The 27,757-nt window shown below is 39.1% G+C and overlaps 1 protein-coding gene across 2 annotated transcripts in view; it reads left to right on the forward strand.

Annotated features, from left to right (window-relative positions):
• EP300 (E1A binding protein p300) overlaps positions 1-27,757 on the forward strand; it is an 82,831-nt gene that overhangs the window by 29,688 nt on the left and 25,386 nt on the right. The window contains exons 3-14 of one of the 2 annotated variants that reach the window (XM_043562705.1): positions 158-334; positions 1,983-2,244; positions 2,867-2,980; positions 3,958-4,203; positions 10,058-10,151; positions 10,758-10,895; positions 12,584-12,701; positions 13,574-13,748; positions 21,416-21,493; positions 22,976-23,085; positions 25,375-25,512; positions 26,159-26,596. In XM_043562705.1, coding sequence (XP_043418640.1) covers positions 158-334; positions 1,983-2,244; positions 2,867-2,980; positions 3,958-4,203; positions 10,058-10,151; positions 10,758-10,895; positions 12,584-12,701; positions 13,574-13,748; positions 21,416-21,493; positions 22,976-23,085; positions 25,375-25,512; positions 26,159-26,596 — 2,088 coding nt within the window. The remainder of the gene's footprint in view (positions 1-157; positions 335-1,982; positions 2,245-2,866; positions 2,981-3,957; positions 4,204-10,057; positions 10,152-10,757; positions 10,896-12,583; positions 12,702-13,573; positions 13,749-21,415; positions 21,494-22,975; positions 23,086-25,374; positions 25,513-26,158; positions 26,597-27,757) is intronic. The other variant, XM_043562706.1, reaches the window with a different exon arrangement.

Here is a 27,757-nt window from a genome sequence, read left to right on the forward strand (position 1 = left end):
TCAGAGCCTGGAACCTGCTTCTGATTCCGTGTCTCCCTCTCTCTCTCTCAAAAATAAATAAACGTTTAAAAAAAAAAAAAAAGGAAAGAGAATAGTAATGTTCCGTTAATGTAAGGAATAAGATTTAATTTCTCATCTTTTGTTTTTTAATTCTTAGATGGGAATGATGAACAACCCTAATCCTTACGGTTCACCATACACTCAGAATTCTGGACAGCAGATTGGAGCCAGTGGCCTTGGTCTCCAGATTCAGACAAAGTCTGTACTACCAAATAGCTTACCTCCATTTGCAATGGACAAAAAGGCAGTTCCTGGTGGAGGAATGCCCAACATGGTGGGTAGTAATCTGTCTACAAATTTGTCTTTAAACTGGCGTTTTGACAAAGAACTATTAAACTGTAATGCTTTCTGCTGTACACACTAGGATGTGAAGATGGACCCTGTGATCAAGGAGGCTTGATACCTTCCATTTCCCATGGGTTTTTATTTCTTGTAGTATTGTTCAGTAAGGGTGTTGGGCCAAATGGGAGCAAGTGGGGCTGCTACAGTGAAAATTTTGTAGCCTGCCATATTACACATCTTCTTCTTGTGAGTATTTCTATAGAATATGAAAGTAGAACTTCTCTTGGAAATTACTCTCAAGCAAAGGATTCCAACTCTCAGTGACCATATCTACACATTTGTATCTGATATCAGCACACAAAAGTAATTTCTCTCTCAAAGTTAAACACTGTTTTAAACAGTGATTTTGTGGGGGGCGCCTGGGTTGGTCAGTCGGTTCATCTGACTTCAGCTCAGGCCATGATCTCGAGGTTCCTGAGTTCGAGCCCCCAGGGGCGCCTGGGTGGCTCAGTGGGTTAAGCGTCTGACTTCAGCTCAGGTCATGATCTCGAGCTTCCTGAGTTCGAGCCCCGCGTTGGGCTCTGTGCTAACAGCTCAGAGCCTGGAGCCTGGCTTCAGATTCTGTGTCTCCCTCTCTCACTGCCCCTCCTCCACTCATGCTCTGTCTGTCTCTGTCTCTCAAAAATAAGAAATAAAAATGTTTAAAAAAAAAAACAAAAAAACAGTGATTTTTGTTTTGAATAAATCTCCAAAGCTTCTAACATTGCTATTTTTCTAAAAGTAAAACTGTTTCTACTTGTAAATTTGTTAAGTAGTCCCTGTTTACCTTTGGGAAAAATTGTCCTATAGAAATTCCATTTCTCTTTCAGATTTTTTGTTTTTTATTTTTTTGCCTATATTTCAGATACTTTAAGTACTGCAGATCTTCTTTTAAAAAAGAATAAAACATGGCATCTGTGACCCCAGAAATGTTTACTTCATCAGGGAAGAGAAAGCGCTTTCTTCCATAATTACAGAAACTAACTTTTCACTCACCTAAAAGGCCCCTGCTCAGTCTCCCAGGAGGTTTTTGTTACTGTGCTTCAGAACCTGACTTGGACTTGCTCTTCGCTACAGATTCCTTGCCTTTCCCTCTCCCACCTGAGCTTATGGTGTCCTCTTTGTTTTGCTCTCTGTATATTACATATACTTTGATTATATTACTTGGTGATATAACTTTGTTATTGAACTTCTTGATGGTGGGACTGATGTTTATCTACCTTGGAATCCCCTGTGGCACGTGCTGGATGTCCTTAAAGGTTTTAATTGAAAATGTCCAGGTCTGGGGCACCTGGGTGGCTCAGTCGGTTAAGCGTCCGACTTCGGCTCAGGTCATGATCTCATGGTCTGTGAGTTCGAGCCCCGCGTCGGGCTCTGTGCTGACAGCTCAGAGCCTGGAGCCTGCTTCCGATTCTGTGTCTCCCTCTCTCTCTGACCCTCCCCCGTTCATGCTCTGTCTCTCTCTGTCTCAAAAATAAATAAACATTAAAAAAAAATTTTTTTTTTTTTTAAAAAAGAAAGAAAATGTCCAGATCTGTATTTACTAAAAAGCACCCTATGACACCTAATGTTACATGTACCTTTGTTGTTTTCTCTCTTAGGGTCAACAGCAGGCCCCACAGGTCCAGCAGCCAGGCCTCGTGACTCCGGTAGCCCAAGGGATGGGTTCTGGAGCGCACACGGCTGATCCAGAGAAGCGCAAGCTCATCCAGCAGCAGCTCGTGCTCCTGTTGCACGCCCACAAGTGCCAGCGCCGCGAGCAGGCTAATGGGGAAGTAAGGCAGTGCAACCTTCCCCACTGTCGCACGATGAAGAACGTCCTGAACCACATGACACACTGCCAGTCAGGCAAGTCCTGCCAAGGTGAGTGGGCTCAGAGGGTTTCTGTGCTTAGCAATGAATATTTATAGTCCGAGAGAAGAAAAAAAGTGTGTTCTACTGTTTTGAGACTTCTTTACCGATAATGTCCATGTTAGGAGGTGATAAAATTCAGTATCATTTTGTTATTATGTAGGGCTATGGTAGAAAATTTTAAGGATTTTCCTCTTGTGATGACCCTTACTGACTTTGATTTGCCCCCGCATAGCATAGTTTAAATATTATTGAGGATTTGCTATCATATAGGGAAACACTAAAACAATGTTACCCAACTTAATACAATTTATGTGTGTATGGTGTCATTAGAAATCTGTTTTTATAGAGTAAAGTACATTGCATGTCTTGGTGAAAAATACGGGCTTTGGAAGCAGATTGCTTAAGTTTGAATCCCATTTTGAGTACTCTGACTTAATGCAAATTAGTTAACCAGGTCTTGCCTGTTTTCTTAGATATAAAATGTGAGTGCCAATAGCTACCCTATAGGGATGTTAGGAAGATGAAATGAGTGAACATTTGTAGCACTTGTTAAGTCATCAGCAGGCTAGTGGATACTGATATAAAAAAGTATAAGCTACATTTGCAGAACAATTATTTTTTTTCTTTTTAGTGGCACACTGTGCATCTTCTCGACAAATCATTTCACACTGGAAGAATTGTACGAGGCATGATTGTCCTGTGTGTCTCCCCCTTAAAAATGCTGGAGATAAGAGAAATCAACAGTGTAAGTGATTAAGTCTTTTAAAGCTTTTATTTATTTATTACTTATTTTATTTATTTATTATTTTATTTATTCTCGGTGCAGTTTGGTGGGATTTAGACTAAGTGCTTCTTGATTATTTGAAGTTCTGTGACTGCCCTGTGCTGTCATACTAGGTTGTTTCCACTCCCATTAACTTCATATTAATGAGGTTAGGATTGAACTGCTTATTACCTAAAGTAAGATCCAGAAACTTTTAAAATAATTATTCTGTATAAAAAGGGTGAATTAATGCTCCATTTTTACATTCATGAAAACTTAAAAGATCATTGCTTTGACAATGGGCAAGTTACTCTTTTATACCTGTGGTCTAAATATTTAGATACTTTGAAGTTATTTAAAGAGAAAGGGAAAAAGTTTGAAATTATTTTTAGAATTCTAGGATGATGAGCTTTTCTGAGATAAAGACAAAAGTAGAAAGATCTAAGTGTAGCTACCATACCTCTCTAGAAACAAAATATTAAGCATTTGTGGTGAATGACAGATTTGGAAACGTGCAACATGTGAAGAAGGAATTAAATGCCATAAATTAATTAAGAAATCATAAATAGCCCAGTAGAAAATTGGGATAAGGAAATAGTTCAGTAGAGGGAGGACATTCTCACCACTTGAGCAGAAATGCTACCTGGTATTGGCATTTGTATGGTTCTGAGTCATTCATACATAGTTGGTGGAAACACTGATAACAGCCTGTAGGTAGGCTTTTGGGTACTCTGGATCAAAAGCCTTTCATGCCAGTGATAGTGATCCCCTTTGACCATTCAGTTCTGCATCTAGACATTTATTTCAGGGAAATAACAGGAAACAAGATGCATGTTGTTTCATAATGAGATGTTTCATAATCACGTAACAATTTTGTGTCTTCTAAATTCATTCAGATAGGTTAGTCTATTTTTCTCACATCTTTAACGTTGTAATCCCATCTCTTTTGTCTTCTCTAGCAATTCTGACTGGAGCACCAGTTGGACTTGGAAATACTAGCTCTCTAGGGGTGGGTCAGCAGTCTACCCCCAGCCTAAGCACTGTCAGTCAGATTGATCCCAGCTCTATAGAAAGGGCCTATGCAGCTCTTGGGCTGCCCTATCAAGTAAATCAGATGCCGACGCAACCCCAGGTGCAAGCAAAGAACCAGCAGACTCAGCAGTCTGGCCAGTCTCCCCAAGGCATGCGGCCCATGAGCAACATGAGTAAGTTTGTGTCTTCCCTTGTGACAGATGTGATGTTGGTTATGTGTATACATGCCATGTAATTTGCAGAATTATCTTCTTGGTTTATTTTGGTCTGTGTGTGTGTGTGTGTGTGTGTGTGTGTGTGTGTGTCTCCCCATCTCTTAATTTTTTTGTTACATGATTAATTTCTTGGAGTAATTTTTTAAAGATTGTAGTGTAAAAGTCTCCTCATAATCTATATACCAGAGGCAGCTGCTTGTCCTTGTTGATGATTTCTTCCATAACTTTCTAGAAAACAGTCTGGTACTGAGTAATGCATCATACTTTTTCCTATGAAGTCCATTGTCATCCTCTGGATAATATTTGCAATAGCCTTTAGTTTCTGCCCATTATTGTTTGATTCTAAATGAGAAAGCAAAATTGAGCGTGCTACTCTTAACAGAAATGTAATCTTGTTGATTTTTGTTGGTTTTAACTTGAATGTATTACAGTTTCTTGACAAGCAGAGCTAACTTGTTAAATAATCATTGAGTGAGGAGATTATTAAAAAACTAGACCAGAAACTGGGATGAAGAGCTAATCCTACCCTTTCAGGCTAGTTTTCAAATTCTTACGTATTCAGGTACATGAAAAGGGGTCAAAAATAGAGATCCGAGGACTTCCTTCTCCTGCCCCTTCACCTTTTTTTTACTTAAGATTGCTTATTTTCTTCTCTCTTTCCGTGTTACCCAAAAAGTTACCCAGACTCTTCCTTGAGTTTTAGGATCTTCACCCAGTGCAGTTTTCTACCCCTGGATTTTCTACTGCCTGGCCTGGATTTTCATTTTTGTAACTGGTTATTTCCGTTAATTTTTCAAACTTCTGTTTTAATTCCTAATTTTGTTCTTTTTGTCTCCTTTGTATCATCTGTGTATGCACATTTGTATATAGCCACAAAATTGTTTAAAAGTTAGTTTCTTGAGATATCTTTTTCCCTTTTTTTAGTGTCTTTATTTTAGGATTAAAAATTAATCTAAAGTTTCCATTTATTTCTTGTTAATTCAATCAGTGGTGCCTTTTTAGTGATAATCATTGTGAACCAAAACTTCTAGATACCTCATTTATTTCTTTTGTTGTATTCAATCCCATATTAAAAACTAATATGAATACACTCTCTTTCTGGCATGTTATATATAGCCTCATGGTTTCTATTCATCAGGCCCAACCCAGATAGGCAAAGACTTACATATGAAGTGTTTTTTCTTTCATATGAAAGCCCTTTTATTTATGTTATTTTTATTTATTTTTTATTTATTTTTGAAAGAGCAAGCAAGCGAGCGCCCATCAGTAGGGTAGAGGCAGAGAGACAGAGGGATATAGGAAACTAGAGAATCCCAAGCCACCTCTGCACTGTCAGCACAGAGCCTAGTATGGGGCACAAACTCACAGACCGTGAGATCATGACTTGAGCTGAAATCAGTCAATCAAGTTGGATGCTTAACCTACCAAGCCACCCAGGCGCCCCATATATGAAAGCCCTTTTAAAAATAATCTTGTGGGGTGCCTGAGTGGCTCAGTCGGTTAAGCATCCGACTTCAGCTCAGGTCATAATCTCACAGTTTGTGGGTTCAACCCCGCATCAGGCTCTGTGCTGACAGCTCAGAGCCTGGAGCCTGCTTTGGATTCTGTGTCTCCCCCTCTCTCTCTGCCCCTCCCTTGCTCTCTCTCTCTCTGTCTCTCTCTCTCTTTCTCAAAAATAAACACTAAATTTTTTTTTTTTTAATAATCTTGTGTGTTTATGTTGAAGGGTGCACCCTCTGTTTTCATATTTTTGAGTTCCCTAAAACTTAGAGAGTAAAAGAACTGAATATCAAAATGGAATCACCATGATTAGGACATGTAATTTTCTCCACAGTCTTTAAGAGAGTTTTAAAAAAGTATTTTATTGCATATTATGAATGTGGGACTGCTTTTTCACTTCACACCAAAATCGTATGAAATTAGTTTTAACCAAACTTTATACTTGTGAGTGATGTTTGCACTAAAGGTTATTACTATAAATTGTTTTATTGGGTATTTAAAGTGATCCTTTAAGGCTTCTGTTATTATTAGAGTTTTATAATGGATTTTACTTAGGAATATAAATATTTTGATGATCAGAAATGTAACTCAAGTTGCATCTTGGCCTTAGCCTAGTGCCATATTATCAAAGAAATACATGGTTCAATACTCAAATTAGCGTTAACTGTATTTTCTTAATTTTTGATGTGTCATGATTTTAAAATACTAAAACAAGCTTTTTTCACTTCTGTTTTCTTCCACTAATGGTGTTTATTTTAGGATATTTTAGGTTCCAACCTGATGTGGTAGACTATATCCACAAACGGGACTATGTTGTGTCCCCTAACAGTGTAAGATTTTTATCACATTTGTAAACAAAAGCGATTTACTTGAGTATATTTCCATGTACTCAGCAACGTAAAATGTTTATCTTTTATGTTTTGCAAAGATTGGACTTCCAAATGGTTAGTGCTGTGTGTGTGTGCGCGTGTATATGTGTGTATGTGTATATATATATATATGCGCACACACACAAACGTATATATACATATATATATATACATACACACACATATATATATACACACATACTTTTTTTTTAAGTTCATTTATTTATTTTCACTTATTTAAATGAACTTTAAATAAGTTCATTTATTTATTTTCAAAAGAGAGCACAAGCAAGAGAGGGGCAGAGAGAGAGGGAGACACAGAATCTGAAGCAAGTTCTATGCTCCATGCCATTAGCATGGAGCCCCGCATCAGGCTCCATCCCATGAACTGTGAGATTATGACCTAAGCTGAAGTCAGACGCTTCATAGAGCCACTCAGGCACCCCTGTTTCTTTATTTTTGAGAGAGACAGAGCATGAGTGGGGAGGGGCAGAGAGAATCCCAAACGGGCTCCATGCTGCCAGTGTAGAGCCCATTGCAGGGCTTGAACCCACGAAACTGTGAGCGAGATCATGACCTGAGCCGAAACCAAGAGTTGGACGCTTAACTGACTGAGCCACCCAGGCGCCCTCACCCATATTATTTTAATGCTAAAGTATTGTTGGGGATCCTACCAAGAGGGCAGATTGGATATATAATTAGAAATTGAGAGGAAAACTTCGTCAGGAAATTTGGAACATAATAACACTTTTTGTGGCGTGCCTGGGTGGCTCAGTTGGTTGAAATCCAAGTCTTGATTCTGGTTCATTATGCATACCTTTTACCTAGATTTATTTATTTTCAACATTTTTGCCACATTTGCTTTATTTCTTCATGTACTCGAGATATCCTGACACTTGACTGCTAGTTTAGCATGTATTTCCTAAGAATAAGGACATTCTTCTCCATAACCACAGTGCTGTTACTGTGCCTACACAATTTAATATTTGTTAATAATGTCATCTAATGTACAGTCTATATTTTAATTTCTCCAATTGTCCCCCACAGTCATTCAGGGCTTTTCCATTCAGTTTGTTACGTGCTTTTTGTCTCTTAATCTAGAAGTCATCTTCCTTCTCTTTGTTCACCACACATTGACTTTCGATGAACACTGTAGATTGTCCTATAATTTGAATTAGTCTGATTGTTTCCTTATAATTAAATCCACACTTGATCTTAGCCAAAAGGCTGAGAAGCGATCTTTATAATTAAATCCAGATTAAACACTCTTGGAATGAATATGCCATGTATGGTTGTGTGTATGTGATCAGGCTTTAATAATTTCAGCATAAAAATGTCTTGGGATTTTTTGTTTGCCTTTAGCTGGCCTATTCTCTTGTTTTATTACTGACCTTCACATTATTGGTTAGCTATCTTTCAACTATGTTATGGAAATTCTGGCCCTATTACTGTCAAGAACTCCTGGGTTTTGTTATGTACTCTCTTCTGAAGGTCTCATATCTCACCTGTTTGGTAGATATGAGTGCTAGTTTGTTTTCCCAGGTTGTTGGATGTTTAGAAAAAGTAGTATTTATGTTTATGGGTCTGTATCATACCATCTTTACCTGAGGTGTGGAGTACTGAATAGGATGAAGTACCCTAAGCAAACATTTATCCTAATGCTTATAAGCATACCAAGACCCATTCATAGTAACAACTTGGTAGTATGGATACAACACCCATTGTGGCAGACCTAGCTGTAATGCTGGAACGTTCTCAGTTATAAATTGGAGGTACTTTGATTGATGCGGATATTTGAATAAATGAGAAATAGCATTCATTCAGATATGCCATGTGCTGGGGCGGGGGTGGGCATAGGAAAGGGGCATGGCCTCTACTTTGAGACCTCTCTAGTTTGGATGGGCATTAAGTAGCCAGAACTACAGGATCTGTTAACATATATCAGGTTATAGAGATTCTGTAGCAAGAAGAGAGAATCCTTTCTGGAGCCCTAAATTAGAATTTTTTACTATAAGACTTCCTTGACTGTATTTGACCATGTTCTTAATCTTCTGGTACCTACTGAATTCACCTACTCTATAAAGGTCTTATTAGTATGAGATTCCTCCCAGGGCTTAGAAAACAAAAAACACGTGTTTTTTCCCCTGAGTTTGTTTGTTTATTTTAAGAGTGGCAGGGGAGGGCAGGGAGAAAATCCCAAGCAGTCTCTGTGCCTTTAGCACAGACTCCCGGGCTCGTGGGATTTGAACTCACGAACCATGAGATCATGACCTGAGCCAAAATCAAGAGTCGGACACTTAACTGACTTGAGCCATCCAGGCACCCCCAAAAATGTATTCTTGATGAGTTTTAGGTGTTAATGATTCCTTTTTTTTCTTTCTGACTTCTTCTCTGGCAGTGCCAATAATTTCTGACTTCCGTCATTTTTGTATTCTCAAGGGAATGCTCCCTCTTAGGATCTTAAATACAGGCCAGTGTAAGGGTATTCCTTTTCAGGTTATGGTTGAGCCATTTCTTAGAGTCAATGCCAAATATTAGATGAACCTGGAGACTTCAGAGAGAATGTTTTGCTGTTTTCATGTGCCATCAGAAGGCAACGAGATAAGCAAATTGGTGTACATTATAATCAGTTTTTCTTTCACCTCTTCATATGGTTGCCATCAGTAAAGCGAATCAATGTTATAGGTATATAGTTTCGCTAAAAAGGAGTGTTTACACATGGAGTATTTACATTGACAAATACAGAATTAGGAACAATACAATTCCGTTTTAGAAGACCATTTCCAGTAATTACATTTCAGAGCTAGGCTGATGCTGTCAGAAGCAAATTTGTGCCTTACTATTTAGGAAACGTGAAGGAAAGCAACAGCATTTTTCTCCATTAAATGTTTATAGATCTGGCCAACTGTTGGCATTTTAGTGGGAAGTTTTGTTTGTTTCCTTGTTTTTAACTAACATACCTTGAGAGGTATATTAATAGAATTGTGTATTTTAGAAGAGTTTTTTAACCGCATGAAAATCTAGGTTAGTGTCAATATTGCTGTTTTTTGTTTTTAAAGAATTAGACTATTCAATAAAATTGCTAATTGAAGAGGTAATGTATGCACATAGAACTATTCAGGGCAGTTTGAAGGAGTATTCAAAATGTTTTACCAAAACACAGTCTTTGATTCCAGTCTCCAGGGATCATCGCACTTAGGTTCCCTATGTCCTCACATAAGTTGTGCTTAAGAAAGGATATGTGCATATATAGTTACTTAAACGGTTGCGGTTTTAGGTTTTGCTCATCCAGTTTCTAAATCTTGTCCTTATGGCTTCTGGGTTTTGGGTCTTTGAAAGGATACAAATTTCTTGTGATAAGTTCTTCTAGTACTTTTATAGCTTTTCTTTCTTTTTGGTATTGGTATTTAAAATATTCAGTCTTGTTTTTTGTTTTGTCCTAGGTGCTAGTCCTATGGGAGTAAATGGAGGTGTAGGGGTTCAAACATCGAATCTTCTTTCTGACTCAATGTTGCATTCAGCCATAAATTCTCAAAAGTAAGTTTTTTTTCTTGATATTTGCCCTGTGTCATGTTTCATACTCCTGTTCAGATTCCTTTTCTGTTTTTTTGTTTTTGTTTTTGTTTTTGTTTTTTCCCCCTGATTTGAAGCCATCCTTGATGGATAAAGACAAGTAGTATATTGGAGGCCATACTTTTGGCTTTCTAAAATCTTAATGTGAAATTGTATCAATGGGTGATCAGTACCTTCCCCGAATATAGTAGGAAGTTGCAAGTGTGCAGTTGCTTAAAAAATGAGTTTGCTCTATCCCATTGGTAAGAATTAATCCATTACCAGTGATTCCCTGGGATAAGCTGTGTCAAAATAAGTTTAGTCTTACAACATAACACGTAAGTCTTCTAAACCCAAGACTTCCTCCTCCCCTCCACATGATGAAGTGTTGTGGGTTAACTCTGCCTCATACAAATACACACACACACACACACACACACACACACACAATTTCCCCTAGATTTCTTGATGTAAAGAAATTTGTCATAGTATGTTGGACCCATTGTAGTAATCACTGTCAGCTCTGCTTTAAATGAGATCTTTTTTCTCCTGCCTTCTTCACTAAAACTATTTCACAATATCTTTTTAAAGCCCAATGATGAGTGAAAATGCCAGTGTGGCCTCCCTAGGTCCTATGCCAACAGCAGCTCAACCATCTAATACTGGAATTCGGAAACAGTGGCATGAAGATATTACTCAGGATCTTCGAAATCATCTTGTTCACAAACTGTAAGATTATAGGCATGTCTTATTCATAGAGAGTTACCATGTCAACATGGTACCGGTCTGCCAGGCACTTAACCACAAGAGGAGTATTATTGATTTTTCTGTAGTCTGGCTATTGCTGCTAATGCTTCTGCTCCTGTGACTGTCTTGCTGCTTGTTCTGCTTCTGAGCCTTTCCACCATCGTTTGTAGGAGTATTATGGCTTTAACAGTGTGTGAACTATTTTACCTAGTGGCAGTTTTCAATATATTATATAAAAATTACTCATTTTAGTGTCACTGCCTTTGCAAAAGTCAAATTTTAAAAGGAAAACCAGGTCTCTCTCAGCTCTTTAGAATATGGTGGTGGCAACACTCTTTTCCTTTATTCCTATTAAAGCTTTTATGATGTTGACAAGTTTAACCTGGTAGAGTGGCTCCTCTATGGTCTTCTGGCCCTCCGGATGTGCATGTCAGTAGTTGGTGAGATACCTCTGCATTGTTTGTTATGGAGTTGATGGATGCCAGCCATTCAGCCACCCTCTTCTTTAAAGAGGTCTTGGCAGGTGAAGGAGGGGAAAGCGATAGCAGTAAAATGTAATGTGCCCAATATTATAAAAAAAAACAGAGCTTGAACCTTGCTCATTGCTATGGAACTTGCACTTTGAGTGACATCCAGCATTTTTCTCCTCGGGGAAAGCAGTCTTTTTTCATTTTTTTCTCCACTTAATAGAAGGGTCTCTTTCAGTCCATCCATATTTTTTATTGGCTTAGAGCTGTGTGGTCTATTTTTTATCTAAACTAATTTTTATATTACATTAGCATACCAGTTACATTTGACTTTCCTTTAGAAATTCAAAATCAGTGGTACCAGAAGTGGAATTTGACAAGAAAACCCTAAGATTTTAATAAAATGAATTAAAAAGGAATAAGCAAAGCAAACTTACTTTGTGATACTCCAGTTGTTTAGCACCTGTTCTCTCATAGCAGACAATGGATTATTTGGGATCGATCATCTGACTTGACATTATATGCTTGCGAAATTTTTACCAACTCAAAATATTCTTCTAAACTTCCATTTATTTCTTCCCCACCTGGTTTTCTTCAAGTCCTACGCAAGTGAACACGAAATCTCCAAATAATAAAATTAGAGGCTGGAAAAGTATTGGTCAAATCTTCAGGAACCCTAGTGCCAGACATTTTGTAGGGAGGGAACTGTTAGAAAGTAAAAGACACTGAATTTGGCAGAATCGTTATGCATTTCTGCCCCTTCCACTTGAAGTTTTTGGTCTTGAAAGATCTTGTGGTGATTATTAGGTTTTATTAAGCTGAATAAATTGAGAGTAGAAGGATCTGAAGGCCGCTCCACTTAAAACAACGAGAAACGTCAGGTTTCCTCACTTCCTTTATGCAAATAGCAGAGTATAATTTTTTTTGCTCCTATGTTAGCGTGACAGGAACCAGAGGGGGTTATTATGGTGTCATTTTTTTATGTTCTGATTGGGGAGACCCTTTGTTTACCACAGAGACCATTTCATTTGCTCTGTATCATTTAATATTTGAGCACATCCACCATGTTTTGTTTTACATAATGTGTCCGTTGCACAGAAATGAGAAAGTACTAACCAGGAAAAAGTTTAAAGTACTGGACGTTTCCATGACGAGAATGAAAAGTTGACATGATATAATAGTGGTAGAATTTTCTGTTTCCAGAGTTCAAGCCATATTTCCTACTCCGGATCCTGCTGCTTTAAAAGACAGACGGATGGAAAACTTGGTTGCATATGCCCGGAAAGTGGAAGGAGACATGTACGAATCTGCAAATAATCGGGTGAGTATCTATATTCCTACATAAAGTCAGAAATAGACCTATCCTAGTTGTTTGTTTCTTTTCGTAGCATGTACAAACAATACCGTACTTTAGAGGATACCCTTCAGCTGTCCTTAGTTTCACTGCACAGTCAAGATAACAAAGCAATTTTCTTCAGGCGTATGTCATCAAGAATCTTACGTTTTTCCTCTTAATAATCCAGTGTACTCGTGTGGCACTTTATCTGGGTTGTCCTTCTGTCAACTTCAAAAGTGGTTGAGCTGTTACCAGCTCTGTGCTATTTTCACTAGAATAATGGTGAATCAGCTGCTTAGTATGTTCATCTCAAGTAGTATTCCGTTTTCTCTATATCAGTTGAACATTCTTCTCTAAGTTGGCACTTTTCCAAAATGTAGCATATTCTTTGCATGTGCCATAAATCGCCAGCATATATTTCATTAACCTACTTTGAGAGGTCATGCTTTACTGTGTAGCTTCATGACAAAGCTGCTTTTCACATGATGATTCCAAACATGAACTCACATCTGGGATGATCTAAGAAAGCAGATTTTTATGGTGGTTATATCAGAGGAGAGGCGGGGGTGGGGAGGATGGGTGAAATAGATGTTGCGGACTAAGGTATGCACTTGTGATGAGCACCAGGTGACGTGTGAAGTATTGGATCACTACATTGTACACTTGAAATTAATATAACACTGTATATTAACTAACTGGAATTAAAATAAAAACTTTTAAAAGGGGAATAGATTTTTCCCCCTCTTTGGGTTTCTCCTTATATCTGTAAATGAAGCTAATATCTGTTCATTTTTTTTGTTACCTAGTAGTAATTCCTCTTTTTCCTTATCTGTGTTTTATTTTCAAAATTCTAAAAGGCCGAATACTACCACCTGCTAGCTGAGAAAATCTATAAGATCCAGAAAGAACTAGAAGAAAAACGAAGGACTAGACTACAGAAACAAAACATGCTACCAAGTGCTGCAGGCATGGTACCAGTTTCTATGAATCCAGGGCCTAATATGGGACAGCCACAACCAGGAATGACTTCCAGTAAGTGCTTTTCATTATAGCTGTTTTGGGGAAGAAAATGGTAATAAAATGTTTTCTAGCCAAAGTCACTAATTTGCATTAGCTTGCATAACTTTTCTAGAGTTTTTGAATGACCCTTTTTTGCCTTTGCAAAGAAAATAATTCAACCCTTCATAAGAGCAGTAATTAAGCAGTATGTTTAAGATTTCTGGTCATAGTGCTTAACGTGTTTTGATCATCTGGCATCATTTTTAGGAGCCCAAGATACTCTTCTCTCTGAGTGAACACCTAGAAAATGGTAGCCCACAGGCTTATATGGACTTATATTTGGTAGGCAGCCAGTGCTGAACAGGTTCAGAGGCCCCACCAGCTTTCATACATCCTAAACAAATGATCAACACTGTGTTCCTTAACATTGTCACGCTTTCTTCTTGATACAATATGTTTGAAGGCTAAGAACTGTTTTTCAGAAGCATTTAATTTTTGTTAATATTTGAGAGACAGAGTGTCAACAGGGCAGGGGCAGAGGGAAAGGGAGACACAGTCCACAGCGGGCTACAAGCTCTGAGCTGTAAGCACAGAGCCTGATGCAGGGCCCAAACTCATGAACCGCAAGATCATGACCTGAGCTGAAGTCAGATGCTTAACCGACTGAGCCACCCGGGTACTGCCCCTAGAAGCATTTAAAAATTCATCTTGAGGGGCGCCTGGGTGGCTCAGTCGGTTGAGTGTCCGACTTCAGCTCGGGTCATGATCTCAGTTTGTGGGTTCGAGCCCCGTGTCAGCTCTGTGCTGACAGCTCAGAGCCTGGAGCCTGCTTTAGATTCTGTGTGTCTCTCTCTCTCTCTCTCTCTCTCTCTCTCTCTCTCTCTCTCTCTCTCTCTCTCACTGCCCCTCCCCTGCTCATGCTGTGTCTCTCAAAAATGAATAAACATTAAAAAAAAATTAATAAATAAAAAATAAAAATAAAAATTCATCTTGACAGTTTTAGTATTCTGGTATAGCAGCCTTCTCAACTTAGTGAATTAACCAGATAGCCAAGATGATTATGCATTGCCTTATTCACTGACTGATGACAAGGTTTCAAGCAGTGACATAAGGAGTTAGGTACACAGTGATGAGGGAGAACACAGGCTATATTAAATGATGTGAGAAAGGCTATGATAGCAGAAATTCTGTATATCTTGAGTCAGGGAAAGCCGATTACCTGTAGATAGTGCCAAGCTGAGTGAATAGGTACCAACTCATGCCAGGATTTTTGGTGGGCTCAAAATTCATCTCCCTCAGGCCTCAAAGTAGTAAAATGGAGAACTGCTGGTTGCCACTTGCCTTTAGCAGCTCCGTTTGTTAACTGCAGTGTTCTCATTGGGCCATGGTGGGAGAAGAATTGAGAAGAGGAACAGCATTTCTGGCAGAGAAAGAGCGTACAAGGAGGCCCACTGACAAAGGAAAAGCAGCTGTGTTTTGAGTAGGTAGGAGAGCAGATGTTCAAAAACAAGAAAGTCAAGAGTGGATTCAGTACTGATGGTCTAAACCAGGACAGCACCTAAGGTATAGAGACAGGTGGGCAAACCTGAGACACCTGGGTGCAGTAGAGCTTTCTGGAGTTCGTTTTCTGGTAGTTTTTGTCTGGAGAAATTGGAGCCAAGTTTAACGTCTACAGATACTAAATTGTAGTCTCGTGGGGGTGGAAGCAGTGTGGTAGGGGTGCAGGCAGGAACCAATGTTAATGGAACTGAATAGCCCTAAGGATATGTTGACCTTTAGCTTATACTAAATCTGGCCTTTTGTAGAATGAGATCCCCACCCTATCCCATATGCAGATTGTAGAAGAATGAGAAGTTTTAAATTTTAAGCTAAAAATTGAAAGTAGTACACAGAATGTATAGAAGAAAATATAAAACAAGAAACGTCTTTAGATACTGCCTAGAAGTTTTGAGGGAAAAAAAAATGACAACAGAAGATACCATAAGTGTAATTAATAGACAAACCAAGGAAAGTATTTTCAGTGTTAAAGGTATAATTTCCTTAGTATATGACTTGGGGGGAAAGATGAAAAATGGGAAAAGGAAAGAACAAGTAAAATCAATATGACCTTTTGGCGTCTCTAAAGGTTAGAGTGGGTGTTAATGACTGTATGGTAACATGGTTCTGGAATATGCTGTTGGTAAGAATTTAAATGTTTTTTTCATTACCTTAAATCCAGTTGTTACATTTATAGAAATACAAAGTAATGTACAGTTGCGTAGAAATAATCACAGTAATGTAATTTATACTATTGAAACATCCGACAGGATGTTTAGAAACATCCTAAAAGTGCCTCCAGTATTGCACTGCTAAAGTAACCATACACTATACACTAGAATATTTTGAGGCTTCTCCAAAGCATCCCCTTTTTACCCAGGCAGTTGAAAGATTGAACAGATTTAACCAACCATCTGGAACCCTCCACTTAAAGGTGAAGGGCAAGGTGTGGCTGCCAGAGAAACCCCTCTAAGGTAATACCACCTACCCTCTTGAGCACATAGCACACACACACCGAGGGGATCGCTCCCTATACAGAGATAAAGGAATTCCTCCTGTGGTCCATGTAGATAATTACAACTGCAAGGGAGAGTTATTACAGAAAAAGGAAATTTTCAAAAGAAAAAATTACTATACACAGACATAAAAAGACAGCAGGGGATGGAAAACGAAATGGGAGAGTTGACTGAGTTTAAAACCAGATTAGCAATAACAAAACACAGAAGATAATTAAAAAACGGCTTAAAAAGATACTAAATATGAGGTGCCTGGCTAGCTCATTCGGTGCAGCATGTGACTGTTGATCTCAGGGTCATGAGTTTAAGTCCCCACATTGGGTCTTAGATCTTAAATTAAGAAGAAAAAAATCGGGCACCTGGGTGGCTCAGTCAGTTAAGTGTCTGACTTCAGCTCAAGTGATGATCTCACAGTTCGTGAGATCGAGCCCCACATCGGGGTCCATGCAGACAGTTCAGAGCCTGAAGCCTGCTTCAGATTCTGTGTCTCCCTCTCTCTTTCTGCCCTCACCCCTTCGTACTCTGTCTGTCTCTCAAAAATAAACATTTTTTTTAAAAAGTCAGTAGAGAGATGATAGATATATAGAAAAAAATTTGAGAGATTCGGAAACCCAATGTTAGGTACTATTATCCCCATTTTACCAGTAAGAAACTAAGGCATAGAAAGGTTGCCTAACTTGCTGTGGTCACACAGTTAGTGAATGGCAGAATCAGGAGTCAACCCTCCCACCCCCCCACACCCAGCATTTTGTCTTTCCAGTCTGCTGTAAATCGTTAAGATATGCTAAATAAGGAAAATTGTAATTAAAAAGTAATAGAAGAAAGTTTTCTTGAAAGAAAAGACAATTGCCCAACCAAACCTAGCTCATCACTGTCTTAAAGTAGATGATGAAACATCCAGAAAATAAAAGCAAACTATAAGGAAAAGGAATGATTGATTTGATTAGGTTAAAAAGCCCAAAATGCACCATAAGGAAGAAACTAGTTTAATAAGGTAAACATATATGCACCCCCATGTTCATTGCAGCATTATTTACGATAGCCAAGATATATCCATCGATCAAGAAAATGTGTGCTCAGGCACACACACACACCCAGAGTACTATTCAGTCATAAAAAAGAAAGAAGTCTTGCCATTTGTGACCTGGATGGAATTTTTTTTTTTAACGTTTATTTATTTTTGAGACAGAGACAGAGCATGCGCGGGGGAGGGGCAGAGAGAGAGGGAGACACAGAATCGGAAACAGGCTCCAGGCTCTGAGCTGTCAGCACAGAGCTCAACGCGGGGCTTGAACTCACGGACCGCGAGATCATGACCTGAGACGAAGTCGGCCGCTTAACCGACTGAGCCACCCAGGCGCCCCAACATGAATGGAATTTGAGAGCATTATGCTAAGTGAAATCAGTCAAAAAGACATAGCATATGATTTCCCTAGAATTTGGAATCTTAAAAAAAATGAGTTTCTAGATAGCAGTTTGGTGGTTGCCAGAGGCAGGGGTGGGGAGGGATGGCAGCGGTATGGGGTGGCTGAAATATGTAAAAGAGATCAAAAGGTTCAAACTTGCAATTATAAATAACTCCTGAGGATGTGTAATATACAACATGGTGACTGTAGTTAATAATACCGTAGGGGCACCTGGGTGGCTCAGTCGGTTAAGCGTCAGGTCATGATGTTGTGGGTCATGGGCTTAAACCCCACATCGGGCTCTGCTGACAGCTCAGAGCCTGGTGCCTGCTTTGGATTTTGTGTGTGTCTCTCTCTTGCTCCTCCCGCACTTGTGCTCGGTCTCTCAAAAGTAAACATTAAAAAAATTTTTTTAATGTTTTTAATAAAAAAATAATACTGTATTGGGCATTTGAAACTTGATAAAAGTGTATCTTAAAAGTTCTCATCACAAGAAAAAAAAACTTGACAAAGACGTACTGTGGTCATCTTTTGTAACATATAAATATCCAATCATGTACGCTTGAAACTAATGGAATATAATATCAATTATATCACAGTTTTCATACTCATTTAATGTGACATACTGAGTATGATTTATTTCTATCTCATTTGTATATTTGCATGAGAAAATGATTACGGGTAAGAGGAAGGAATATAGAAGACTTGAACTTTCCAATTTTTATATTTCTGTAAAGTTTGTTTTGTTTGCAAAGGGCATGCATTATATAATCAAAGAGTGGCTATGGTAGGTATTTGTATTGGCCTGGAAAGATGTTTATAATAAGTGAATATAAGCAATATACATTATATGTAATGTGAAAATGATGAACCTAATTATTAATGAGGTTGAATAAGTGGCTGACTTCTCAATTTTTTTTTTTTTTTTGCAAACATAAAAACTTTGAGAGTTGACAAGTATGTATATTATCTGTGTGGTTGGACGGGAGGAGGGGTTGTTTTTTGTTTTTTGAGAGAGCACATGCACCAGCAGTGTGTGTGTGTGTGTGTGTGTGTGTGTGTGTGTGTGTGTGTGTGTGGAGAGAGAGAGAGAAAATCCCAGGCAGGCCCCACACTCATCCCAGAGCCCAGTGTGTGACTTGATCTCATGAACCATGAGATCATGACCTGAGCCAAAATCAAGAGTTGGATGCTTAACTGAGACAACCAGGTGCCCCAATGCTAATTTGTTAATATTGGTTGCTTGGGGGGATAGGGGGTGGTGATAGGCTTACTTGGATATATTTAGTGTTGTGTGTTATAAGGAATTTGTTCAATCTAGGTGTGTATCTTGCCTTGGGGTATTTATCTAGATGTGAATGATAAACATTTTAATTAATGGTTTTATATGTATATGTATATATACATATTTTTATCTAAATAAAAATTGTCATCAAAATGTTCTTCAGATGTTCATTATATGTTCCTTATGATAAAATTTTTTCAGAGTTTTTTTTATTTTTAACATCTATTTATTATTGAGAGACAGACATAGAGCATGAGCAGGGGAGGGGCAGAGAGAGGGGGAGACACAGAATCCGAAGCAGGCTCCAGGCTCTGAGCTGTCAGCACAGAGCCTGACACAGGGCTCGAATTCATGAACTGTGAGATCGTGACTTGAGCTGAAGTCAGTCGCCCAACTGACCGAGCCACCCAGGTGCCCCCCTTATGATAAAATTTAAGAGCTGCCTCCTGGGCCCACAGTAGGTTTCATTGCACATTTATACCATGCAGTCAGTAAAAACCATCATGTGCATTATAGTTGTAAATGAAAGTGAGCCAGCTGTAGGCAGTAGAATTAGGTTTTTGTTTTTTCATCTGAATATTTTCATGTATTTGAAAAGATTTTGCATAGGGGTGCCTGGGTGGTTCAGTTAAGTGTCCTACTCTGGATTTCAGCTCAGGTCATGATCTCACCGTTCATGGGTTCAAGCCCCACATTGGGCTCCACGCTGACCATGTGGAACCTGGTTGGGATTCTGTCTCCCTCTGTCTCTACTCTCCACCACCACCACCCCCGCCCCGCCTTGCAATAAATAAACTTAAAAAAAAAAAAAAAACACTTAAAAATATACAGATTCCTGGTTTCCTTTAGAGATGGAAGGATCTAGCATATTTGGCCCTGTCTTCCCCACAGCAGCACCACAGTCTCTCACTAGAGTAATGGCTGCTTGTCATCATAGTTGTGCTTTTCCCAGTTCATCTCAGTTGCTCCCTTTTCTCTGTTTCAGATGCCTGGTCTTTCCCACTGACTGGTACTGACTGCCTGGTCTCTGCTGGCATTTAGCTTGCAACACTTATCTGTGTTATTGACAGGGAAAAAGTTCCTTGTATATTAAGTGAAAATTTTGCTTTTATATAAAGTATAGATGAATATACATGTGGAAAATTAAAACTATACAGGTTTATCTCTATTCTCTAATTTTTATATAGTGAACATAGGGTATATATGTAATTTTTAGAAATCTTGCACAATTGTGGATAAAAGAGTATATGAATAAATGTTCAGAATTCTCTCCAGTATTCAGTTTGACTGTATTATAGTTTTATTAGGAGCAATATTAGTGGCAAATCTTGATGGATTTAGTTAACTTGAATTGCACTAACCCACTTAGTTGTGTGGTCATTTCTGTTACTAGTTAGTATAGCACACTGTAGGCTTCTCTTTAGAGCGTAGTCGTCACAAGTGTGTCTGAGATTTGAGTGCAGTAGCACTTTGGGTCAGGAGGTATCCAAGGCAGAGTTGGGTCACTACAAGCATCCTGTCTTTTCCCACGGTGCTATAGAAATATTATTTGATCTACACGATGGTGTGGAGAAAAGTTGGAAGGTCTATGCTAGAAGATGTGCAGATAATCCATGAAAATACTAGAAATTACATACAGTTGACCCTTAAACAACCAAGGGGTTAGGGGCGCCAACCCCTGCACAGTTTAAAATCCACATAAAACTTTTGACTCCCAAAAAAATCCGTTAACCAGAAGCCTTAGGGATAACAAACAGATAACACATATTTTGCCTGTTAAGTATGTTAAATACTGTGTGCCTATAGAAAAATAAGCTACAGGAAAGAATCATAAGAAATACACATTTACTAAAAAAGTCCACATGTAAGTGGACTTGCAGAGTTCAAATGTTGGTCAAGGGTCAACCGTGTTTACATTTTGATGTCTTTTTTAATTCTTTCTACTTTTGTATTTAAGAGGTGTGCACAGTATGTAGAGCAATAGAGTACCTGAATTATTTAAAGTCAGTGTTCACAATGGGTTTGTGTGCATAAAAACACCTATTCTTGGGGTACACAATCAAATCTGGTCACTGAACAAAATCTGTAGCTATCTGTTGAAGACATTCTTCTGCATAACAACCAAAAACAACTTAATTCAAACAGTTTAGTCAAATAGTAGCATATTAAATGCTATAATAGCCTTTCTCTTTTCTTTAAAGTTAAGAATTTACATTATTTTCTTGTCAGCACTGAAAGAAAGCATAGGATATACTGTAATTATTTGGAGGCTTTTCTTATATTCCAGAACTAACAGTTTTCTTCAGGTTCTTGTCTAAATTCATAGCTTTATTCTTTGGAGATTCAGGCTGAATTTTTCAAGATACTACTAAAGATATTTTGTGTTTTGTTTTTTTTTAAACAAAAGTGCCGCTTGCCCAAAGATGATTTTCTAACCATTTCTCTATTCTACCCTAGATGGCCCTCTGCCTGACCCATCTATGATCCGTGGCAGTGTGCCAAACCAGATGATGCCTCGGATAACTCCACAGCCTGGTAAGTTATGAAAGAAATCCATATATTTATTTAGCCATGGCTTTTTTTTTTTTTCTTCTTCAGAGTAAGCTCCACATCCAACATCCAACATGGGGCTTGAATTCATGACTTTGAGATCGAGAGTCCCATGCTCTACCAACTGAGCCAGCCAAGTGCCCCTCACCATAGCTTTTTTATTTTCAAAGTTTGTTTTGAGGGAGAGAATCACAAGCAGGCTCCACACTCTCATCGTGGAACCCAATGTGGAGCTCGACCCCACAGACTGTGAGATTGTGACCTGAGCCAAAATCAAGAGTCAGATGCTCAACCGACTGAGCCACCAAGGTGCCCAACCATGGCTTTTTAAAACAGTCTATGGTGTACTATAAAATTATTCTTGGGGCGCCTGGGTGGTTCAGTCGGTTAATCATCTGACTTCGGCTCAGGTCATGATCTCGCAGTGTGTGAGTTCAAGCCCTGTGTCAGGCTCTGTGCTGACAGCTCAGAGCCTGGAATCTGCTTCGGATTCTGTCTCCCTCTCTCTCTTCTCCTCCCCCATTTGCACTCAGTATCTCTCTCAAAAATAAAAATTAAAAAAAAATTTTTTTTTTAATACTATTCTTGTCACCTTAATTCCTGCCTCAGCCCAGCAGCGTGTATCCTACTTGAGAAATCAGAACATATTTTGGATTTGGAGCCCAAGGAGAAAGGAAGGGTGTGGAACACAGTTTGGCTGGCAGGTGGCAAAAACATGAAATGGTCGAGCATCCATTTAAAAACAACCAGTCCAAGGGCGCCTGGGTGGCTTAGTGGGTTAAGCGTCCAACTTCAGCTCAGGTCATGATCTCACGGTTTGTGAGTTTGAGCCCCGCATCAAGCTTGTGCTGACAGCTCAAAGCCTGGAGCCTGCTTCAGATTCTGTGTCTCCCTCTCTCTCTGCCCCTCCCATGCTCATGCACTCTCTCTAACTCTCAATAATAAATAAATGCTAAAAAAAAAAATATTTTTTTCTTTTTTTCTTTCTTTTTTTTTTTTTTTTTTTTTTTTTTTTAAAAAACTGGTCCAGGCACCTAGGTGGCTCAGTCGGTTAGGTGTCTGACTTTGGCTCAGGTCATGACCTAATGGTCTGTGGGTTCGAGCTCTGTGTTGGATTGTGTGCTGACAGCTTGGAGCCTGGAGCCTGCTTTAGATTCTATGTCTCCCTCTCTCTGCCTCTGCCTATCTTTTGTGCTCTCTGTGTCAATAGTAAATGCATAAACTTAAAAAAAATTATTAAAAATAAATAAAAACAACTGGTCAAGATGGATTTTATTCTAAATTGTAAAATTTTATTCAGAGACCTTATGTTAAGTAACAGTGTGGCTATAAATGGAACCAATTCATTCACAGTTGAAAACTGGTTCTTTTATTTGTCCTGATAAAATGTCACAGAATCAGAATTCTGTCTTTAGTTCTCCAATTCCATGAAGGCATTCAGATCTAATATTTTGTACTTACTCACAGGTATGAATCAATTTGGCCAGATGAGTATGCCCCAGCCCCCAATTGGACCCCGGCAAACCTCTCCTCTTCAGCACCATGGACAGTTAGCTCAGCCTGGAACTCTCAACCCAGTAAGTTTGACATCTTTGGGTAATTATCTTGCCCTTTAACATTTAAAAATCCTTTTTATCTGTTTGTACTTTGTAAACAATGCTTATAGTTGCTTAAATAGCTAATTATAAGTGAGTAACTTTAATCCAGATTTTTATCTTTAATTCTATTGTATTTGGCCTTTATTATACACTTAATAAATGATTATATATGTGTTTTGGAGTTGAGGGTAGTTATTTTTTTAAAGTGGAGTAGGAAAAAACTAAACCATATACCATAATTAGGCAGGCAGTAAATACTAAAATCCCTGAGTTTTAATCTATCTCTTTTACCTGTAAATTGTTTTTAGAAATGTATCCTAAAGAAATCATCACTAAGATACCAAAAGGATATCATTTGGAGAAAATTCATGTTAAGCATCTTGTATACTCTGTTTTGGGGGGAAAAAAAAGAAAAAGTGGCATCCTGAATGTGCAGTAGGGGATTCACAATGGTTAAATTATGGTACATTCATAAATTGTAATGCTCTACAAGCAATAATTTCAGAACTTACATGTTGGCATAAAAGCTGTTTACAGCCTTAAATGAAAAACCAAGTTTCTAAAGTGTATGTATTATAGGATCCAATATAGTTAACTCTCTTGATTATAATCTGTGTAAAATAAACACTTAAAAAAATTTTGTTTCCAAGTACTATTCATAGTCCTAGTGCTAGAAAACTCATAAGTGCATCCAGTCACCTTTCCCCGGAGTCTCATTGTTTAGTAGTCTGCACACTTTGATAGTCCTCTCTCTTTTATAATGCTCATCAAACATACAGCCTACCCAGGTAGGAAACTGTCTTTTGCAAGAACGATGGAGGAACAATTGCTTGGTTCTAGACACTGGAGAAGAGGGACTCTGAGCATCTCACTGCTCCTTATGCAGTCCACCTTTCCATGTTAACCCCAATCTTAGCCCTTTGAGAATTAGCTAGTGCCTCTAATCCTTGAGCCATTTTGGAGTTGTCTAGCATGTCTTGGTGCCATACTGCCATCGTTATAAGATAAATATCTTATTGTTGTGCCAATGCTGTATACAAAAGCTGTGGCTAAACTTGGTAGCATTCATGGTCCACAAATACTTGAGGATTGTTACTTTTTTTTTTTTTTTTTTTATGTTTGGTGAAGTTTTTGGCCTTTGGTATTTCATAATTTCTCTATTAAAGGCCTGTATTGGGGGGCGGGGGGGATTTTAGACATGAAATGTAACAGTCCTCAAGATAAAGCACATTTCCACTGGAGAGTACCCTCATGCCTCCTCCTACTTAATTCCTATCCCCTTTATTTAGACAATGGATACCATGATTTCTGTAACCTGGATTAGCTTTACTTGTTTCTTAACTTCATATAAATGGGACCATTCAGATGTACTGTATTGTGTCTGACCTTTTTGGCACAACATGATGGTTTTGATGTTCACCTACACTGTTGTTTATATCAATAATTCATTAAAAAAAATTTTTTTTAACATTTATTTTTGAGAGAAAATGCGTGAGTGGGAGAAGGGCAGAGAGAGAGAGGGAGACACAAAATCCAAAGCAGGCCCCAGGTTCTGAGCGGTCAACACAGAGCCCGACGTGGGGCTCACACTCATAAACCATGAGATCATGACCTAAGCCGATGTTGGATGCTTAACCAACTGAGCCATCCAGGCCACCCAGTAATCCCCATTTTTTATTGCTGAGTAGTATTCCATTTTGTGAGTGTGCCACAATTTGTTTTTCTTTGCTATTGATGGACATTTCAAATATTTCCAGTTGTTGACTATTATGAATAAAGCTACTATAAACATGTTTTCACCAAAAATAAAAAGAAAGAGATGTAACAGTCCTCAAGTATTTGTGGACCATGAATGCTACCAAGTTCAGCCACAGCTTTTGTAAGATTTTAATTGTACCGATTATGGAGTCTTATAATTTGTGATGTTACAATATCATGATATGAGCAGAGACCTCATGAAGTTGTAGTTCATGATCACTTAACAAACAGTATGCAAAAGCAGTTACTTCTGTACCTTGTCAGGTGCATTTGTGTATTGGGAGAATCGGTTTGTGTGTAACCTCCTGTAATTGCTTTAGAGTAGGCCTTGGTCAGCTTTGAGGGTGTTCTCCACTATCTTTGCATGAGAGTCCACTGTTGCACACTTTCTTCCTTTCCTACCCCACCTTCCCCTCAGCAGAACCAGAGTAGTTGGGGATTCTGGCTGTAGTAGAATAACCACAATGAAGCAATTTGGTGCTCTGTGTTTATTCTTTTCCCCCTCTGCAGCCAATGGGCTATGGGCCTCGCATGCAGCAGCCTTCCAGCCAGAGCCAGTTCCTTCCCCAGACTCAGTTCTCAACACAGGGAATGAATGTAACGAATATGCCTTTGGCTCCGTCTGGCGGTCAGGCACCGGTGTCTCAAGTATGTCCCACGGATGGGTTTTTTTTACTTGTTTTTGTGATCCTTGAAACTTCTCTTGATCTGGCAACAAATAATGCGTCAAAATAGATGTTTTTTTTAAAGTTTTTAATAAGAACAATTATGGACATATGGTATTCTGAACATGAGTTTACCATGACATAGCAATGCTACTAATTGTTACAACAAAATAGATTAAATTGATAGTTGTAACCATTTGTTAAAGGAGCGAACACTTTTTAAAATGAATTCTGAACATGAGATTACTATGACATAGCAATGCTACTAATTGTTACAAAGTAGATTAAGTCGATAGTTGTAACCATTTGTTAAAGTAGCATACACTTTTTAAAATGAAACCTTAGAACTTTAATGCAAAAGAACTGTGACTGAAGAGAGCAGCGCCAGGCAGAAAATACTGTGGACTCAACTGTCCCGTGCCTCTACAGTGGCTGTGGCCATTCTGGTGGGTTTTTTTGAAGCCTACTTAATTAAATACTACATTGGTTGGATTATCTGAAGACATGCCCCTAGTAACAAGATTTTTGACATATTTTGAAGTGGAAGCATATTGCATATAGGCTGCCTATGTAATTACTTCTTGCATTGTGTTCTGAGTCGTCATGTTGTTCTGTTTCTCATTTAACAGGCACAGATGTCCAGTTCTTCCTGCCCTGTGAATTCTCCTATAATGCCTCCAGGGTCTCAAGGGAGCCACATTCACTGTCCCCCTCTCCCTCAATCAGCTCTGCATCAGAATTCACCCTCTCCAGTACCTAGTCGCACCCCCACGCCTCACCACACTCCCCCAAGCATAGGGGCTCAGCAGCCACCAGCAACAGCAATTCCAGCCCCTGTTCCTACACCTCCAGCCATGCCGCCTGGGCCACAGACCCAAGCTCTCCATCCACCTCCAAGGCAGACACCTACACCGCCACCAACGCAACTCCCTCCCCAGGTTCAACCTTCACTTCCTGCTGCCCCTCCCGCCGACCAGCCGCAGCAGCAGCCTCTCTCACAGCAGAGTACAGCAGCATCTGTTCCCACCCCAACAGCACCGCTGCTGCCTCCGCAGCCTGCGACTCCAGTAAGCAGAGACATGTGTTTTGGCAGAATCCTTCTAGCTGTACCCTAGTGTTAGATTATTTATGTGCGGTTTGTATTCTGTATTGTGCCGTCTCCCCAGTTAGACCAGAATCTCTCTGTAGTTAGGGACTTTCTTTTCCTTCCTGTTCTTGCCATCGTAGTACCTAGCATGGAGGGAGCTCAAAGGTTTTGTTTAGGTCCGATGCTGACCATGGTGTGTTTTGTCTTATACTCCAAGGCTTACAGGCATGTAAGTGGGGTGGCAAGCAGAAAGAATCCATAGTATGTTTAGCACACCACGTAAATTTTATATATTTTAAAGAATCTTTTTTCAGACAGTCTGACCTGTAATATTTGAGAGCAAACGAACAAAACCATGGATCTATGAATGTCTGTGGTCCGAGCCAAGGTTAGAAAATCATGACCTAAAATGAGAAAAGTATGGGTCTGAAACAGTCTGTAACTTTCTTGTGAGAGGCTCATTATGTATGTAGCAGAAATGCAAGTTCACATCTAATAGCTACATCGTTACCAGTTCTCTGCGTCAGGGCATAGAACTTTCTACTTGTTAACTGATACTTAATATTTTAGTTTCTGTCCTGTTAGTAAGCCAAGAAGTCCCATGAGTCACAGCTACTTCATAAAACACCATAAGTAAGCAACTGTTTCATCCCAGCCTCTGATAGGTGAGGAACGGCAGAGTGCACAAAGGGAGCTTTTGATTCAGGTAGCTCCTGAAAATACTAACTACTCGGTATGAGGTTTCTTATTGGAAGACTTAGGATAAAGAAATTACCAGTTATCCCGTTAAAACGTGGTGAGTGTGGGGGTTCATTTTATTCTACTTCTGTACATTTGCAGCTTTTCCCGCTGATAAGTTCAAAACAAAACAAAATAGCCAGTCATCCTTCTTTGCTTTCTGCTTCTCTGTAAACGTGAGCTCTTCGGAGGCAGTCAGCCCTACGACCCCATCCCTCCCGCACTGCCACAGAATGACAGCCGGTGCGGGCTCTCTTAGGTACAGCAGCCAGTCGGCCTTTGCAAGTCCTCAGTCTCTTGTTCTTAAGCACAGTTTACTTCAAGGGAGTGAAATAGGCCGAGTACACGAAAGCACCATAAACGAATAGAATGATACTAGCCTCAAAATAGGTGGTTAATCACA

The sequence above is a fragment of the Prionailurus bengalensis genome, chromosome B4 (assembly GCF_016509475.1).
Source record: "Prionailurus bengalensis isolate Pbe53 chromosome B4, Fcat_Pben_1.1_paternal_pri, whole genome shotgun sequence".
Lineage (NCBI taxonomy): Eukaryota > Metazoa > Chordata > Mammalia > Carnivora > Felidae > Prionailurus > Prionailurus bengalensis.